The sequence below is a fragment of the Barbus barbus genome (assembly GCF_936440315.1).
Source record: "Barbus barbus genome assembly, chromosome: 18".
NCBI lineage: Eukaryota > Metazoa > Chordata > Actinopteri > Cypriniformes > Cyprinidae > Barbus > Barbus barbus.
In genome coordinates, this window is record NC_136746.1 from 28,351,856 (window position 1) to 28,371,285 (window position 19,430).

At 37.7% G+C, this 19,430-nt stretch overlaps 2 protein-coding genes across 4 annotated transcripts in view; one reads left to right on the top strand and one right to left on the bottom strand.

Annotated features, from left to right (window-relative positions):
- The first annotated feature begins 5,333 nt into the window (after positions 1 to 5,333).
- On the top strand, positions 5,334 to 19,235 carry msh6 (mutS homolog 6 (E. coli)). Of its 2 annotated transcripts, none has more exons than XM_079440289.1 (10): positions 5,334 to 5,863; positions 7,684 to 7,892; positions 8,018 to 8,193; positions 9,445 to 11,998; positions 12,948 to 13,231; positions 14,070 to 14,187; positions 14,274 to 14,363; positions 14,466 to 14,620; positions 16,333 to 16,532; positions 18,983 to 19,235. In XM_079440289.1, exons 1-10 carry the CDS (start codon positions 5,634 to 5,636, stop codon positions 19,062 to 19,064), a joined length of 4,098 nt encoding a protein of 1,365 aa, XP_079296415.1. In that variant the 5' UTR covers positions 5,334 to 5,633; the 3' UTR covers positions 19,065 to 19,235. The 2 variants fall into 2 exon arrangements, with proteins under 2 accessions (XP_079296415.1, XP_079296416.1); XM_079440290.1 differs by having other exon boundaries at positions 5,505 to 5,863; positions 7,687 to 7,892.
- fbxo11a (F-box protein 11a) overlaps positions 19,151 to 19,430 on the bottom strand; it is a 29,657-nt gene continuing 29,377 nt past the window's right edge. The window contains exon 21 of one of the 2 annotated variants that reach the window (XM_079440291.1): positions 19,151 to 19,430. This exon is cut by the window's right edge and continues 953 nt beyond it. The gene's annotated coding sequence lies outside the window, so the exon portion shown is untranslated. The other variant, XM_079440292.1, reaches the window with a different exon arrangement.

Here is a 19,430-nt window from a genome sequence, read left to right on the forward strand (position 1 = left end):
ACCTAACTGGATCGATTATTAATTTGTCAAATGGAGCATTACAGGTTTGTGTGCTAAAAGCCATGGAGTTTTTCTGTGTGAAAGTGTCAAGGTTAAATAAAGACACAAAGTGCTTTCTATTAGAAGAGACACCGAAACATTCAATGCATCATGACAGATGTTTACCTTAGACTCTAAGAATAGTGAAGGAGTCATAAGCACCGCAGACGACTTAATGAGAGAGTCAACAGTGACTGGAAATTATCCTGACCAAACAAATGAGAGCGTGTTGCTGAGAAAGTGTTGCTTGCTACCGAGTCGTGCTATTATACTTCAGTCTGTCAGATTTAATAATCAGTGTTACCAAACACACCGAAAATCCTGAAGATGATTATCGACTTGATGAAGAAGCCTACACCTCTTCCTCCCACAGAAACACATGATTCAGAAATCTTGCTATTGTGACTCGGATGGCATAAAAACACCACTGCAATTGATGAGGAAACTGTATTTCCTGAAACAGATTAGGAGATTTGGGCTATCGCAATTACCAGATCCCAGAATTCACAGACATACAGTATGATTTTGGACAAACCCCTCGTGTTTTGTCATCCTGTTGTTTCTGTATTGCATATGCCACTTCATGTTTATACTGTCTATGGCTATGCTACAAATCTAAATCTGAGAACTCTGAAAGATGCTCCTATTATGGATTTTGTCTAAATTTACACATTGTATCAGATTGCACCATTTGAGTTCAAGTAGGAGTTCACATGGTTGGTGTAGAGAGAGAAAGAGAGAGAGAGAGGGCTATGTATATCATATCTTACATCAGGGTTATTATAGTTAACTAAAACTATTTAAATCAGTATTGTTACTTGAAATAAAATAAGCATTGACAATAAAATTACATTTAAAAATGTATTTGATGTCAACTACTTGTAAGCTATTTACTTGATTTACTACAGTAACTAAAATTTGAAACAAAAATGAATAAAACTATTTATATTGTTTTATTAATTTCAACATAAATGAACAATAATAAATAAAAAACAATAATAAAACCAACAAAATTACTAAACCTTTAAGTAAAATTAAAATTAAAGTGAAAAAAAAAAATCAATAATAATTAATAAAATAACAGTATCTAAATGATAATAAAATAATATTATATAATATTACAAAACATTTTTCTCTGTTCTAAATGTGTCTAATCGTAAAACTTTAAAATCAGATTAAGTACTGTGTGAGGTTGTGTAAAAATGTTGTGGGACGTTAAATGGCCCAACACTGAACCCTGCTGACGCAACATGAAAACAAAATATGACATATACCTTTCTAGTCCATCACATCGCTTTCATACTAATACGATGCCTTTTCTCACACGTTAGGCCTACATCAAATATAAATATAAATATATGAATGAGGCATTTATATAGCACTTTATTATGTATTGTTGTACACCCAAAGCGCTTTACAGTCATGAGGGGGGTCTCTTCTCAACCAACACCAGTGTGTGTGTGTGTGTATATATATATATATGTATTATACATATATATACACACACACTATATTGCCAAAAGTATTGGCACCCCCTTCTAATGAACATGTTTGACTACTTTAGTAATTTCTATGAGTACAAATCTTAATGTTTAAGCATATAATGATATTCTAGGGAATTGTGTGCTTCTAATTTTATAGCAGCAGTTTGGACAGGACCCTTTTCTATTCTAACATGACAGTATCTCTGTGTATAAGACACGGTTCAGAAAGACATGATTGATTGAGTCAGTGTGGAAGAACTTGACTGGTCTGCAGAAAGACAAGTCCTGATCCCAGCTGAACAGCTCTGGTGTGACTTTATATGCAGACCTTGAGCCAAAAACTCATCACCAAACACCAATGACTTGTACATAAGGGTACTGTCATTTTAGACACGTCCAAAACTGTTGCAACAGAGATGGAAATACAATTTTTAAATACATGAATTATGTTTCCATCTTTGTTGCCACAGTTTTGTTAGTGCCTTTTTCTGTTCTAAAGAAGGGGGTGACCTAATACTTTTGGCAATATATATACAGTGGGTACGGAAAGTATTCAGACCCCCTTAAATTTTTCACTCTTTGTTATATTGCAGCCATTTGCTAAAATCATTTAAGTTCATTTTTTTCCTCATTAATGTACACACAGCACCCCATATTGACAGAAAAACATAGAATTGTTGACATTTTTGCAGATTTATTAAAAAAGAAAAACTGAAATATCACATGGTCCTAAGTATTCAGACCCTTTGCTGTGACACTCATATATTTAACTCAGGTGCCGTCCATTTCTTCGGATCATCCTTGAGATGGTTCTACACCTTCATTTGAGTCCAGCTGTGTTTGATTATACTGACTGGACTTGATTAGGAAAGCCACACACCTGTCTATATAAGACCTTACAGCTCACAGTGCATGTCAGAGCAAATGAGAATCATGAGGTCAAAGGAACTGCCTGAAGAGCTCAGAGACAGAATTGTGGCAAGGCACAGATCTGGCCAAGGTTACAAAAAAATTATCCTGCACTTAAGGTTCCTAAGAGCACAGTGGCCTCCATAATCCTTAAATGGAAGACGTTTGGGACGACCAGAACCCTTCTTAGAGCTGGCCGTCCGGCCAAACTGAGCTATCGGGGGAGAAGAGCCTTGGTGAGAGAGGTAAAGAAGAACCCAAAGATCACTGTGGCTGTGCTCCAGAGATGCAGTCGGGAGATGGGAGAAAGTTGTAGAAAGTCAACCATCACTGCAGCCCTTCACCAGTCGGGGCTTTATGGCAGAGTGGCCCGACGGAAGCCTCTCGTCAGTGCAAGACACAAAAAAACACCTGAAGGACCACAAGATGGTGAGAAATCAGATTCTCTGGTCTGATGAGACCAAGATAGAACTTTTGGCATTAATTCTAAGCGGTATGTGTGGAGAAAACCAGGCACTCCTCATCACCTGTCCAATACAGTCCCAACAGTGAAGCATGGTGGTGGCAGCATCATGCTGTGGGGGTGTTTTTCAGCTGCAGGCACAGGACGACTGGTTGCAATCGAGGGAAAGATGAATGCGGCCAAGTACAGGGATTTCCTGGACGAAAACCTTCTCCAGAGTGCTGGGCCGAAGACTGGGCCGAAGGTTTACCTTCCAACAAGACAATGACCCTAAGCACACAGCTAAAATAACGAAGGAGTGGCTTCACAACAACTCCGTGACTGTTCTTGAATGGCCCAGCCAGAGCCCTGACTTAAACCCAATTGAGCATCTCTGGAGAGACCTAAAAATGGCTGTCCACCAACGTTTACCATCCAACCTGACAGAACTGGAGAGGATCTGCAAGGAGGAGTGGCAGAGGATCCCCAAATCCAGGTGTGAAAAACTTGTTGCATCTTTCCCAAAAAGACTCATGGCTGTATTAGATCAAAAGGGTGCTTCTACTAAATACTGAGCAAAGGGTCTGAATACTTAGGACCATGTGATATTTCAGTTTTTCTTTTTTAATAAATCTCCAAAAATGTCAACAATTCTGTGTTTTTCTGTCAATATGGGGTGCTGTGTGTACATTAATGAGGAAAAAAATGAACTTATGCAAATGGCTGCAATATAACAAAGAGTTAAAAAAATTAAGGGGGTCTGAATATTTTCCGTACCCACTGTATATATATATATATAATATATATATATACACCCATTCTGACAGACTCGCACCTCAGAGTCCACTCATATCAAAACTGAAATGCAACGCTCAAGGACCGCTTCTGATTTGATCACAACAAACGATTGTGATTGGTCCATCCTTACAGCGTGGAGAAAAGTAACAGTACTCTTCAGTTCAAGATCTAACAGAGTCAAGATTAGACATGACCAGTGTTGGGGAGTAACTAGTAACCGAATTACGTAATTTAATCACAAAAATAAATGTAATCAGTTACAGTTACTGAGAAAAAAAATGTGTAATTAATTAAATTAGTTAATTATGAAAATTTTAATGATTACAAAGGGGGTTACTTCTGAATACACACACACGTTGGTGTTTGTGGTTTATGGGGACTCTCCATAGGCGTAATGGTTTTTATACTGAACAAACTGTGTGTGCTATTGCCCTACACCAACCCTACACCTCAACTTAGCCTCACAGGAGACTTTGTGCATTTTTAGATTTTCAAAAAAACACCATTTAGTATGTTTTTTTTAAGCCTTTTGAATTACGGGGACTTAGGCAGTGTCCTCATAAACCACCTTTATATTGTAATACCTCTGTCATACCCATGTCATTATACAAATTTGTGTCCTCATAAACCACATAAACACACACACACACACACACACACACACACACGATTTCTTTCCCAAATTGCATTGACTGCTCTAAAATATGAGACCCAATCTTCACAAGAGTTTAGGACACAGAATATGACACGTTTATTCAATAACTGTTTTTTTCCTATTTGGGTTTACGTAAATGCTTTATTTTTTAAGATTAAATAGATACCAGTGTTTGCTGTCATAGCTAAGCAAAGATTTGGTTTCAAAAACAGTATCATAACTATTAAACTATTTCTTGTTATGATTTTGAGTCTGCATTTAACCTCAGAATGATCTCAAAGTGAAAATAGGTGCTAACGCCTGGATTTGTGGTGGTTGTGCTTTAAAATTCAATTATTATAATCTTAATTCAAGTGATGAAGGATTTCGAAAGTGACAGTAATCAGTGTTGAGCGCTACTGTAAGATTAACCCTGCCTGCTTTAAATGTTTCTAAATAATTAACAGTTGAAAACATTCTTTAGAAATTTTGAAAAGTAATCAGTTACATTTTCAAAGTAACCTTCTCAACACTGGACGCAATAGAGGTGATTACAACAATACACGATTATTTCTGAATTTAATTTGTATCACAGGTATTAAAGGATATAAACAATTACACGCTCTAGTGCAAAAATATCTCACATAAAAAAATTATAAAATACAATAAAAATTAAATTATTTGAGATATATTTATTAAAATAAATAAATATATCTAAAATAATTAAAAAAAAATTTAAACCATTAAAAAAATACAAAAGGAAAACATAATAAATATACAAATATTCAACCCATTCGATAAAAAAAAAATCCATTCGAAATTGATATAATTGAAATGTGGCATAAGATGTTACTAGTAGACACAACATTCTGTCTTCATATTTGATTTCATTATTTTGCATTTCTATTTACTTTGGCTCACACAGCGCGCATGCGTTTGTAGCTCACGCGTCGCGTTTTTAGAACGTCTATCATACGCGCGACGTTTAGAGACGTCCATTTAGCGCGTGCTTACATAGAAAAACAGCGCACAAGCATGTTCTAACTCTAAAAAAATACATGCATCTCCTTTACAAGTCCTAAATGAAAATAAAAGCAGGTCAAGTCAGCCACGTGGGTAAGGCAGTGTAAAAGGATACACAGCGCTTCCTATTGGTCCACAGTCACGCGGCGTCTAAAGAGCCTCCTCTTCCCTTTCCGCGCGCCAGCAGCGTTTTCCCGCGAACTCTCAGCTCCATCAGAACTCAGTTCAGGGTCTGCTGGGATGGAATATATGACTTTGTTTTGGAGTAATTAAACACTAAATCGCGCAGCACTCTTTTTGAGACATGGCGAAGCAAAGTTCTCTTTTTAACTTCTTCACGAAGTCGCCTCCTCTCGCGGTGAAGAAGGCCAAATCTAACCCATCTCCAGTGGAGGCTGATGCAGTGAGCAGATCCAACACCTCCCCCAAAGAAGAAGCCCAAGTCAACCGCAAGAAAACGCCATCAAAACCCGTCAAATCTAAAGCTGGACATGCCAAACTATTCGGAGAGAAAGCAGTCGCTGCTAAAGAGAGGTAATGTGCAATGACTTTGGACTGTTACCATGGTGACACCAGTAATATACTTTAACAGTATGCACTAAAATTGAGTTTACAAATAAGTAAAATGGTATTCTTCAAAGTAACGTTACCTTAGTTTACTGTTTTGTCATGATTATGCTATGCAGTTTACATTAGTGTTTTATTGCAAGGCATTTCCTAGAATATAATGTTACATTTTTAATTATTTTACTTGCATAGGCTTTGAACATGTTACCATTGTAAAACCATGTTTTGGACACTCGTGAGTCATACATTGCAAGTATTAGTTGAGTAATTTAAATTTTGTAGATTATTGGCATTGTTAGAGGTTTCATTATGAGAACTTGCCAGAGGATTGTGTCTAATAGTTGACTCCACGTGCTACTTCTGCGTGTTTGGCGGGAGATTTTGTGGAAAGGGGGGGGTGGATCTTTTCTAGCCAGTTTTGACCAATAGGAGCGTCTGTTACAAAAATTCTCCATAGCAACCATAAATTCTGTTAAAATCCCTACTTCAGTCGTTACTCTAAAAAATAACATTAATTTGAGGTCAATATAAACGATAGATTAATATATATGAGGTGAAAACGAGTATAAGAACCCTGAAAGCATGTTGTTTATTTTTGTCATTATTGGTATTTGTATTTACAGTATTTTATATATAGTATTTATGTAGTTATATAGTATCGGTATCTATATCTACTATATAGTATAGGCTATAGTATCGGTATCTATATCTACTATATATTATAGGCTATAGTATAGGCATCTATATCTACTATATAGTATAGGCTATAGTATCGGTATCTATATCTACTATATATTATAGGCTATAGTATAGGCATCTATATCTACTGTATAGTATAGGCTATAGTATCGGTATCTATATCTACTATATAGTACACTATACTATAGGCTATAGTATTGGTATCTATATCTACTATATAGTATATCTATAGTATAGGCTATAGTATCGGTATCTATATCTAATATATTATAGGCTATAGTATAGGCATCTATATCTACTATATAGTATAGGCTATAGTATCGGTATTTATATACCATATATTATATCTATAGTATAGGCTATAGTATCGGTATCTATATCTACTATATAGTATAGGCTAAAGTATTGGTATCTATATATACTATATAGTATATCTATAGTATAAGCTATAGTATTGGTATCTATATCTACTATATAGTATATCTATAGTATAGGCTATAGTATCGGTATCTATATATACTATATAGTATCTATAGGATAGGCTATAGTATCGGTATCTATATCTACTATATAGTATAGGCTAAAGTATCGGTATCTATATATACTATATAGTATATATATAGTATAGGCTATAGTATCGGTATCTATATCTACTATATAGTATATCTATAGTATAGGCTATAGTATTGGTATCTATATCTACTATATAGTATAGGCTATAGTATCGGTATCTATATCTACTATATAGTATCTATAGTATAGGCTATAGTATCGGGCCGTAATCTGTTACCAATTCCTTATTTTATTAAGCGCTTATGGTTCTGTATTCTTTACATATATTTAGTGTTTAATCTGTCGGGTCTATGACTGCTTCAAATGTGTTGATATACAAAATAATTATCAAAAGTACATTAATTTCATAATTTAGTTTTAGTAGTGTGATATACTAAACTTATTGTAAACAAGTTTTCTGAACATAGTTTTATGCCTACCAGATAATATTTTTGTATCATATTTTAGGTGGATATGTGATTTTACTCTTGTTTTATTTGAATGAATGTCTCACAAAGATCCTTGTTTCTCTCCAGCAGCGAACCGTCATCCTTATTTAGCGCTGGCACTCTGGTTTGGGCCAAGATGGAAGGCCATCCCTGGTGGCCCTGTATGATTGTTCCTCAGCCTCTCACCGGACAGCAGATGAGAGGCCGTGGCCGAGACCAAAGACTACACGTTCACTTCTTTGATGAACCACCAACCCGAGGTTGGGTTAACACAAAATACATAAGAGAGTATCAAGGTGAGCAGCTCTTTATTTCCAGAAGAATATCGTCTTTATCAACTTTCTTCTCAAGTTAGTGTATAAAGTATTATTCATATGTGTGAAAATATTTTATTCTGACTTTACATACTTGTTCCTTCAAGGCTCTGATAGTGCAGATGCCAAATCAGGTGGCGTGTTCTTCAGCGGTAAGCCTGTGATCCGTAAGGCGATGGAGCTGGCAGACGTTGCGATGAAGGACAGTCCTGAGCAGAGACTGAAGATGTCCACGTGCATGGATCCTTCAGGTGACGAAGAGGAGGATGATGAGGATATGGAGGTGAGTAAAGAAAATTAATATTCACGTAAAAGACGCATTTAGTTTGAAGAGGATTGTTTAACCAAAAATTAAAGGGGTCATCGGATGCAAAATTCACAAGTTGTTTGAACATAAATGTGTGTTGGAAGTGTGTGTACACATCCACCCTATAATGATCCACCCAGTGTTTTTTTTTTTTTTTTTTCAATCCCTGTTTTAAAATCCCCTTTCTCAAATCAGGCTGTTCTGAGATTCCTGTCAGAATGATGTAGTTCTGTACAGGCCCCTCCCACGATAGTTGATTGACAAGACCGCCTTACCTTAGCCCCGCCCTGAATGAGCTGAGAGCTGTCCGCCACTGTGTCGACTCCGGTGCAGGGGAAGGCAAGATGTCTCGGATTAAGGGATTGAGGTGCTTTGTTGTTGGATGTAGTAATGAATATAGCCGTCGTCATTTACTCCCGACATCTGAGCTGCTGAAGACACAGAAGATTAACGGTGCTTTCGTTTTTGAAGGGAATGCTATGATCCCCGATCTGCCTAAATGCATTTGTTCACCCAAATCATTCATGATCAAGCTTCATCTACAGAAGAAGTGAGTATAAGTGTTTTTATGAATCTTTGCAAATCGCCTTCCCTAATAATGTGCTAGTTAGCCAGTTTCATGGCTAAAGTAAACAGTACTGCTCCTCACTCCATGGAAGAGAGGGGCGGGGCAAGCAGAGCTCATTAGCATTTAAAGCAACATGGACTATAATGGCTGGATGAAAACAGAGCTGACAGGGTAAAGGTGTTTTTTACACTACCACTGAGAAATTTTAACCAAAGCATGTTATAGACTTTTCATTAAGACCCTAGAGAGTCATATCAACTTGTGTAAAATGGGCATCCGATGACCCCTTTAAAGTTCAGTTAGGCTACTTGTCTTAGTCTTTCCAAATCTGTATGACTTACTACTTAATGTTACCATGCATAGTGTCTACGGGGGGGGTTGTTTTAGCTGTTGCCTGTCAGCATCTATCAAACAAAGTGTTTCTGTTGTACATGCCAGCTTTGACTACAAAAGTAGTTTCTAATTCTCAGAAATATAGGAGCTATGTGAGTTCACATAGTTGCAATTTGCATAAAACGTCAATTACTTATTAGAATTTCTTATGTGGTCTTTTAATCATTTTGTCTTTAGCTTTGTATAATTGTATCACATTTTGTATCTTATTCATCTTCAGTTGTGTTTACATTATTTTAATTTCATTATGTAATATTTTATTGTAGGTTGATAAATCAACCTTATCAGATGCAGAAATGTCTGAGGAAGAGGTTAAAGAAAAGGCGAAGCCCAGTCGACGTTCATCTCGTGCTGCAGCTGAAAAAGGTCAAAACCCGAAGCGTCGCCGAATCGTGGTGGCGTCTGACAGCGATGACTCCGGTGAGGAGTTCAAACCTGATCAGGCAGGAGGAAGCAGTGACGAGGATGATGAGGAGGGAGTGTGTAGCGGGGCTGAAGAAGAAGAAAGCGAGCCGGAGACGGAACCAGACAGCCCTGTGAAACCGGTGAAGCGCAAACGTCCTTCAGAAGAGCCTGCTAAGCCAAAGAGCAAACCAGATCCCCCAAAACGAGCACCTGCAGCTCTTTCATCAGTAGTGTCCGACACCAAATCTCGACTTTCTGCTTTCTCTGCACCAGACAACTTCGAAAGTCAGAGCGGCAGCACAAACGGGACAGACGGAGGACCAACTGTGTGGGACCACGAGAAGCTTGAGTGGCTGCAAAATGGCAAGAGAAAGGATGCACAGCGTAAACGCCAGTCTGACGAAAACTACGACCCTACGACTCTATACGTACCCGATGATTTCCTTAACAGGACGACACCTGGAATGCGCCGTTGGTGGCAGCTGAAGTCTGAGATGTTTGATACCGTTCTGTTCTACAAAGTTGGTAAGTTCTACGAACTCTACCACATGGACGCTGTGATTGGCGTCAATGAACTCGGTCTTACCTTCATGAGAGGTACTTGGGCCCATTCTGGCTTCCCGGAAATCGGATTTGGACGCTTCTCAGACGTGCTCGTACAAAAGGGCTACAAAGTGGCTCGTGTGGAACAGACCGAGACCCCTGAGATGATGGAAGCACGATGTAAGACATTGGCGCGTCCCACTAAATTCGACCGCGTCGTCAAGAGAGAGGTTTGCCGAATCATCACTCGAGGGACTCAGACGTACAGCGTGCTCGACGGCGCCCCTTCTGAAACTCAAAGCAAGTATCTGTTGAGCATTAAAGAGAAGAGCAAGGAGGACAGCGCGGGACACGGACACATCTACGGGGTGTGTTTCATTGACACCTCGGTGGGACGCTTCCACATCGGTCAATTCCAGGATGACCGTCATTGTTCCCGTTTGCGTACTCTGGTGGCGCATTATTCTCCTGCACAGGTGCTTTACGAGAGGGGCAACCCATCAACTGAGACGTTGAAAATCTTTAAGGCCATCTTGTCGTCAACTCTACAAGAAGGCCTCAATGCTGGTTCGCAGTTTTGGGATGCGCAGAAGACCCTCAAAGTCCTTGCAGAGGAAGACTACTTCAACGAAAGCAAAGCTGACAATGAAAAGGCATCAGTGTTGCCTTCGACTCTAAAAGCAATGACGTCCGAATGCGATGCTTTATGTCTCACTCCAAAAACAGGTTACGAACTTGCTCTTTCTGCACTTGGGGGATGCATGTTCTACTTGAAGAAATGTCTAGTGGATAAGGAGCTTTTTTCAATGGGAAACTTCGAGGAGTATGTTCCTGTTGACGTGGAGATGGAGCAGGCTGGAGGAGCGTCCAGTTTCTTTGCCCAGACTCGTCAACGAATGGTTTTGGATGGAGTGACCCTTGCTAACCTTGAGATCCTTCAGAACAGCTCAACTGGAGGTCCTGAGGGAACCCTACTTGAGCGACTGGACACGTGTTGCACTCCTTTTGGCAAACGCTTGCTAAAGCAATGGCTCTGCGCCCCTCTTTGCAATCCATCCTCCGTTGGAGATCGCTTGGATGCTGTGGAGGGCCTGATGGGCGCGCCGTCCCAAGCGACCGAAGTCACAGACCTGCTAAAGAAGCTTCCAGATCTCGAAAGACTGCTTAGCAAGATTCACAGCATGGGTACTCCTTTGAAAGGACAGGACCATCCGGACTCCCGAGCCATTCTGTACGAAGAAGTTGTCTACAGCAAACGCAAGATCACAGACTTTCTCGCAGCACTTGAGGGCTTTAAAGTTATGAGAGAAATCGTGTCGATCATGGAGCCCGTTACGGAAGGCTTCAAATCTAAACTGCTGCGTCAAGTGATGCTCCTCAAGACTGAAAACGAAAATGGGCTTTTCCCCGACCTTTCACCAGAGCTCAAACGTTGGGATAAGGCTTTCGACCATCAGAAAGCTCGCACCACAGGCGTCATCACGCCAAAGGCCGGCTTCGATCCAGAGTTCGACCAAGCTTTAAATGGGATAAAAGACTGTGAGAGAGGCCTGCAGGAATACCTGGACCGACAGAAGAAGCGACTGGGCTGTAAGAATCTGTCTTATTGGGGAACGGGAAGGAACCGCTACCAGCTCGAAGTTCCAGACAGTGTTTCCGAGAGAAGCTTGCCAGATGAGTACGAGGTGAGGTCCACTAAGAAAGGCTGGAAACGGTACTCGACTAAGGAGATTGAACGCCTGTTTTCAGAGCTACAGAGCTGGGAAGACAAACGAGACACGGCGCTGAAGGACTGCATGAGAAGACTCTTCTACAATTTCGACAAGAATTGCAAAGACTGGCAGACAGCAGTTGAATGCATAGCAGTGCTTGGTGAGAAAAATCCACTCTATAGTTCATTTAAACTTTCAACTGTTGATATACAAAAAAGGAGAAGAGAACACATTGTTTTTTCCTATTCATCAAAATATACTACATGCATCATATATACCGTACTTTACATCAATAATGCCAACATGCTATATTCATTCATAAACTTTCAACTCCAATCTGAAAATAAAAGGTTTTTCAAATTGGCTGTAGTTTATGTAGCTCTTCTTTATGGATAGGTGGTCAAAGGGTTGATTTGAGCTAGTTACCAATGCATTTACATGTACAACAAAATTCTGATTAAAAAACAGCTCATTAAAAACGGTTTTAAAGGTTTATGTGTAAATCAATAAGCTGACAAAGCAAGACACAAACGTCTTTGAACGTTGCACTTACATCTTTTGCAGCATTTTGGGCATTAACAGGACAGTTAAAGTTAAATCTTAAAAAAAATATTTTTGCATTTTTTTCCATTCCACTGCCCTGCAACTCTTCAGGTCTGCAAGTCAGACGTTCACATTCAGGATACAGTGTTTGTGTAAATTGCTAATGATATATGTTGAGGTGTTTGCATGACCTTAACGATTGTTGCCTTAAGCATAATGTGCAAGACTGCATGTAAATTAATTTTATGAATTCAATTTAGTGAATTCAAAAGTTTTAGCAGCATGTTGCATTATTTGGCATTGAAAATGGCCACAGAATGAATGGTTGTATGCACAATTACACCAAGGATTTCAAACTCTAAACACTATTTTTAAATTTGAATCCAGCGTGTTTATAACATTTGCGACTGGAAATTGGGTTTAATATAAAAGTTTTTTTTTTTTTTTTTTTTTTTTTTTTTTTCAGAATTTGAGATTAAATAGTAAATCCCATGTTTACTGAAAAATGTGTGATTATTTGTAATAGAATTCACAATGATATGTTCTTGTTCCCTCCACCTTTGCAGATGTGCTGTTGAGCATGTCCCGGTACAGTCAGAGCGGCGATGGGCCCATGGCGAGACCAGAGATAGTTCTCCCAGGTGACGGGTCTCAGTCACGCCCCTTCCTGGATCTCAGAGGGTCCCGTCACCCGTGTGTCACCAAGACCTTCTTCGGTGATGACTTCATCCCCAATGACATCTTCATCGGCTGCCCTGGTAGTGATGATGATGATGATGTTAAAGCGCTTGCCCCATGTGTTTTGGTCACCGGGCCAAACATGGGAGGCAAGTCCACCCTTATGAGACAAGTGAGTGTTGCTAATCAGTTTTCAACAAAAACAATCTTCATGGTGTGTTAAGAAAGTAATACATTTTTGGGGTATAAAACTGAATTAATGTCCAACAGTCCACCAATCTTAAATGAAAATTTAACGCATTGAATGGCAATACCAAATGTATTACACATGCTATTCTTTTCCTGACTGCATTTCGCATACAACACGCTTTTACCCAAAATTACTTGCATTGCTTTTAAAGTACACGTTTTTTATGATTCGGCTACAGAAATTAAATTCTTGACTTATTTTCAGTTTTAAAAATCCAGTAAATCCAGATCTGGTGTGACTTTCCCATGTATTTGTTTTAAATAATTTTGAGCCACACCAAAATAATTTTGAACTGAATTGTGATTAAATTTCATTGTGCTTTGCGTTGTTTAGTAAAGAATCAAATTATTGTCAGAGCAGATAATTATACCATTACAGCCCCCATAATTTAATAATGTCTTTGAATGTAGTTGAGAAACATTTAGGCAAATTTCACCCTATAATGTGTTGAGCAGCTGTTCAGGCAGGAAGAAGGATGTGGTTTGAGCTCTTTTGGGAATTGCAGGTTTCTATATCATGTTTTTAGTCTGTTTAGTTGTTCAGGCCTGGAAATTGTCAATCAACAAAACCAAATAATATTAATATTATGTAATATTATATCATGTGTGTTTGTACTTTTGAAAAAAAATTCTCTTACCGCAGGACTATTGAAGTGACCTAAACTTTGATGTGACTTAAAATGTAAATGTCCTGTTAAAATGAAAATAGTAATAAGCAGATTCTATCAGATTTGTGTTTTATATGGCCGTGTGTTTTTCAGTGTGGTCTGGTGGTGATTTTGGCCCAGCTGGGCTGTTATGTACCTGCTGAGAGCCTGCGCCTCACTCCTGTGGACCGAGTCTTCACTCGTCTTGGCGCCTCTGATCGTATAATGTCAGGTAAGTTGCCACTTGTTTCTTATCCCTTCAGCCATCATGTGTGAGCTTCACTCTGGATACTTAATAGACCATGTTTGGTTTTCTAGGTGAAAGTACGTTCTTTGTGGAGCTAAGCGAGACGGCCAGCATCCTGCTGCACGCCACCAACCACTCCCTCGTCCTGCTGGATGAACTGGGTGATTTAGTTGCTCATGTCACATTAAACTTTGCACACACTAAAGGAAAAATGAAATCCTAAATCGAGTCCGTTGTAACCATTTCCTTGGCTTGAACTGCAGGCAGAGGTACAGCCACGTATGACGGCACAGCCATTGCGAGCGCTGTGGTGAACGAGCTGTCAGAGAAGATCTGCTGCCGGACCCTGTTCTCCACTCATTACCACTCACTGGTGGAGGACCACGTCCAGGACCCCGCCGTCAGACTCGGACACATGGTCAGTTACTGTCTTCACCTTCACTTAACTGGACAAAAACAATTTCAGTAATATTCTGTGGCCTGCCGAGGATTACAATGTAAAATGTTTGTACAAACTTGCAAAAATCATTTACACTAAGCACATCAGGATTATTGTTGTTAAACTACATCCATAAAAATAAATGAAATAATATACACACAACTTTTACAAGATTTCTCATTTTTGATTAGCTTAACTTGAAATGCTAAAATAACAAACTAAAATATTGATTAAAACTATATTGACAGAAATGACAAAAACATAACTGAAATGTAAACAGAAAATATAAAAATATGTATATATATGAATTAAAAAAACAAAAATAATAAAATGAATTAAAACTGTAATAAATACTAAAATAACACACTCATTGTAACTTGGAAAGTCTATCAATAAGACATGTTTAAAAAAACAGTCTTTAAAAGTACAGCCACAAAACTATACATTTATTTCTATTTTCTCTACTCGTTTTGTTTTTATTTGTAAAAAAACACTTGATTCTTTAACACTTGCACTCTTTACAATCCTTTTTTTTTTTTTTTTTTTTTTTAACACTAACGTTCTCAATTCTTTCTATTCTTTCAACTTTTCTTTCTTTTGTAAAGAAAATAAAATAAAAAGCGAGACCCTTTAACAGTAATTTTCTATCTACTTCTCTTATTTATTATAAAATAAACCTTGCTACATGTACTGCGTTAGGCTAACCGTGACTTATCACAGCACTTACAAATGATCGCTCTTCTGTTGGTTTTGATTGCTTCTGTTGTCCTCATTTGTAAGTCGCTTTGTATAAAAGCGTCTGCTAAGTGACTAAATGTAAAGTAAATATAAATATAAATAAAAACAACAATTACGTTAACTAAAATTAAAATGAAAACCGAAAGTATAAAAACTAATTCAAAATATTAATAAACTAATAAATGATAGTAAAATAAATCCGATGCAGTGTAACTTAAAGTCTGTAATAAATGTTTGAATTTAAAGTACAGCCATAAACCAATATAGACATATTTAAAAAATAATAATAATAATTACTACAATATTAACTAAAATTAAAGCAAAGACAGAAAATCTAAAAAAAGCTAATTTAAAATAGTAATAAAATCTGTAATGGTGTATAAATGATACTAAATTAACTCTTCAAACATTCATTATTTATAGACTTTTTTTTTTTTATAAAGTAGTCACAAAACTAGACATATTTGTAAAATGTTAATTAAAATTAAATCTGAAAATATAAAAATTAATTTACAAATAGTTTACTAACCTTTTCTTTATATCCAGGTTTTCAGCTTCTGACATGACTCTTTAAAAATGATATCTTTCAGACATTAGGGCCCGGTTTCACAGACAGGGCTTAGACTAAACAAGGATTAGGCCATAGTTCATTTAAGTCATTTTTATGAACGCACTTGGAAAAAAAACCATTGCTGGTGTGCATCTTGAGACAAAACAAAGGCACTGATATATTTTAAGATCAGTCAGTGCAAGTTTCTTTCAGTTGAAACAGCTCAGATTTATATTTTAGTCGAGGATTAGGCTTAAACCTGATCTGTGAAACTGGGGGTAGATCCGTAGTGTTTAACAGGTTTGTTTTTTTGGGGGTTTTTTTCACAATGCATGTTAAAGGTCCTATTGTGAATATTTTTTGGTGAGATTCAGTGAAATGATCTCCCTGTGCTTCCTGTCAGGCCTGTATGGTGGAGAATGAGTGTGAGGACCCCAGTCAGGAGACCATCACCTTCTTGTACAAGTTCATCGCTGGCGCGTGTCCCAAGAGTTACGGCTTCAACGCAGCTCGCCTGGCCAACATCCCGGAGGAAGTCATCCAGTCCGGACATAAGAAGGCCTGCGAGTTTGAGAGAAGCACCATGTCTCTCCGTATATTCAAGTGAGTCACCTTACATGCACCATATTTTTTGCATTTTACTTTTTACACCAAAATGACCAGAATCTGTGCTTAGTCTTTATTTTTATTTATTTGCAGTATTGTTGCAGATGTGTTTATGAAAATGCCGCCATGCTAAATTCTTCTCGTTTCTGTAGGGTCTTAAGGTTTTTAAGTCTTAATTTGCCCATCCATAAATTAAGGCCTTGAAAAGGTCCTAAACCAGAGCAGAAAGTCTTAAATTCATAGTCATTGCATTAACTGTTTTATGCATTGCAAAAAAAAAAAAAAAGTAACACTTTACAATAAGGTTCATTAATAAACTACATTAGCTAACATGCACTAAAAATGAACAATACTTCTACTGCATTTATTAATCATTAATGTCAGCATTTACTAATGCATTATTAAAAGTACAAGTTGTGCTTGTTAACATTAGTTAATGCACTGAACTAACGAGCAAACAATTAACAACTGTATTTTTAATAACTAACATTAACAAAGCTTAATCGTGTAATAAATGTATTGTTCATGTTAGTTAATACATTATTGTAATGTTAATGACACTTTATTGTAAAGTGTTACCAAAAAAAGGAATATCTTACTCGGCACTTTTGTCGTTTTCCAGTACAAACATCCTTAAGTCAAGATGCATTTACTTGAGATGCAAAATGAAGAAAGAAATTTAAAAATAAGTGCGTTTATGCCTAAAACAAACATTCTCACTTCATTTTATTGTTCAATTTCTTTGTGTCCCCTTCCATTTAGTCCTTCCATTCCTTACATTTTCTGTGTAGGACCATTAACGGACTATTTTTTTCAAATCGGTATAACAAGCGTCTTAATTATCAATTATAAGAGTTTTTTGCGTTTATGGCTTAATGGGGTTATTAAACTTTAAAAGGCGAGGATTTCATTACATGTATCTAAGTGCCGCACATTTCAAGTCCTGTATGATGCAGAACATGTTTTTTTCTGGTATGTATTTGACATCTATTTAAATGTTTAAAGTATAAATCAAGCTGAAGCTTCATCTCATGCTTTCTGCAGCACATCCCGCAGAGTCAGTCTTATGTTCACCCATATATAAAACTTTCTCATCGTTTAGCACCAAAATCTTTTTTTGTTCTGCCTGTTTTATCTTTGTCAGATGTTATACTTGAAACCGTTATTGAATTATTATATAAGGTTTTATAATGCAGGGTTTTAAAAATCGACTGGAGTTATGACTGCTTAAAGGGGTCCTATTATGCTTTTTCACTTTTTGAATTGTAGTCAGTGTGTATGTTTGGGCATAAAAAGATCTACAAAATTACAAATCTCAAAGTCCACTCCAAAGTGAGATATTGTTTTTTTTTTTTTTTTAAATCCCTTTTTAAGAATTACAAAGTTGTTTTCCTGTATTTGTGATATCGCAAAAATAAATCCCGCCTACTGAAATCTGAATTGTTGGCGGGTGGGGAGAACGCTTGGTTGAGCACTGCACGTTTCAAAATCAAAACCCGGTGCGGGTGTTTTTATATCACTGTATTTCTGATGGAAACTGACTGTTTTCATTACATTTTGGATGTCATTTTCATTTCATCTTGCATGTAATGTCTGATAAAGCAGCGTTTGTGAGCGCAGCTCTGCTTTGTGTTCAGCGTTACCGAGGAAACCTCGATCTCTCCCGCTCCAACAGCGCCTCCTGCTGGCAGATAATTAATTTGCATATGCCGCCACAAATAATGTAACTCTGTGGGACTATGGTATAAATTCAACTGTATAACAGTTTCACTGCAATTAATGTTATAATATTAGAATTACCGTTGCACTTATCAGTACATAGGATGTCAACAACAGCTTAAAAATAACTGCATTTACTATCTAAAACGTGATTTTTAGAAAACAAAAAAACAATAGCGTTACCACTTTAATATGTCTTGCAATATCCGTGCATGCAAATGTTCGGCGTGATCCTCTTCAGTATTCTCGAGGTCTGAACTGATATAGCAATATTGATGAACTTGCTGTTCTGGCAAGGGGCGGGGCAATACTGAAACACCGTCTGAGCTGTTCGCCAATCACAACGCACTGGGACAGCTAACCAATCACAACACACTTCGCTTTTTCGGAAGACGGGCCTTCATCAAACCCGGAACTAATCGAGCAGTTTGTGTCAGGCTGGGGAGAAAGGTATTGTAATAATGTAAATGATGTGATTTTCTAACCACCAAGCATGAGAGCATGTTCTAGTACACCCCCAAACAAAATCAAGACTTAGTAAGAGCGCATAATAGGACCCCTTTAAAATGAGGCTTTGCCATCAAACATAAGTGTCCAACACTAAAAATGAATAGTTTTGATGAATTAAATGAACAGAAATGCGTTCCCAGACCTGTGAGAATGTTTGTTTTTAATGCAAGTTCACATCCTGTACTAGTTTATTTACAATGTTCTCATTTGCTCAACAGGAAGTTGTGCTCGTTTGCTGAAAACCCCACCGCTGACCGTGAGCAGTTCACAACACTGGTTCAGATGATCGGCAGCCTGTGATGGAAAATGTTTTTTCTTTAAGTTCTTCTGTTCACCATTCCATGAGTTATTGTGTCGTCACGTAGAAAGCAAGCACTCACTACTGAAATGATCTAATAAAGTTTATTTTTAAAAATGTAACACATTCCTCTTTGACTAGGAAATTAAACTTTTGATTAATTACTAACAGCTACATAATGGTTATTGAGTACTTCACAATATATTAAGTCTAGATGTCATGGAACATGCATACAATTCAGGCCGTATGAGAGCCCACAGTCACCAAATACAGTTGGATGGAGGGGGGGAAAAAAAGCACAAAAAAAGCTGTACAGATATTCATCAGAGCTTCAAATCAGCACGATGCCTCTTAAAATCTCCAGCAAT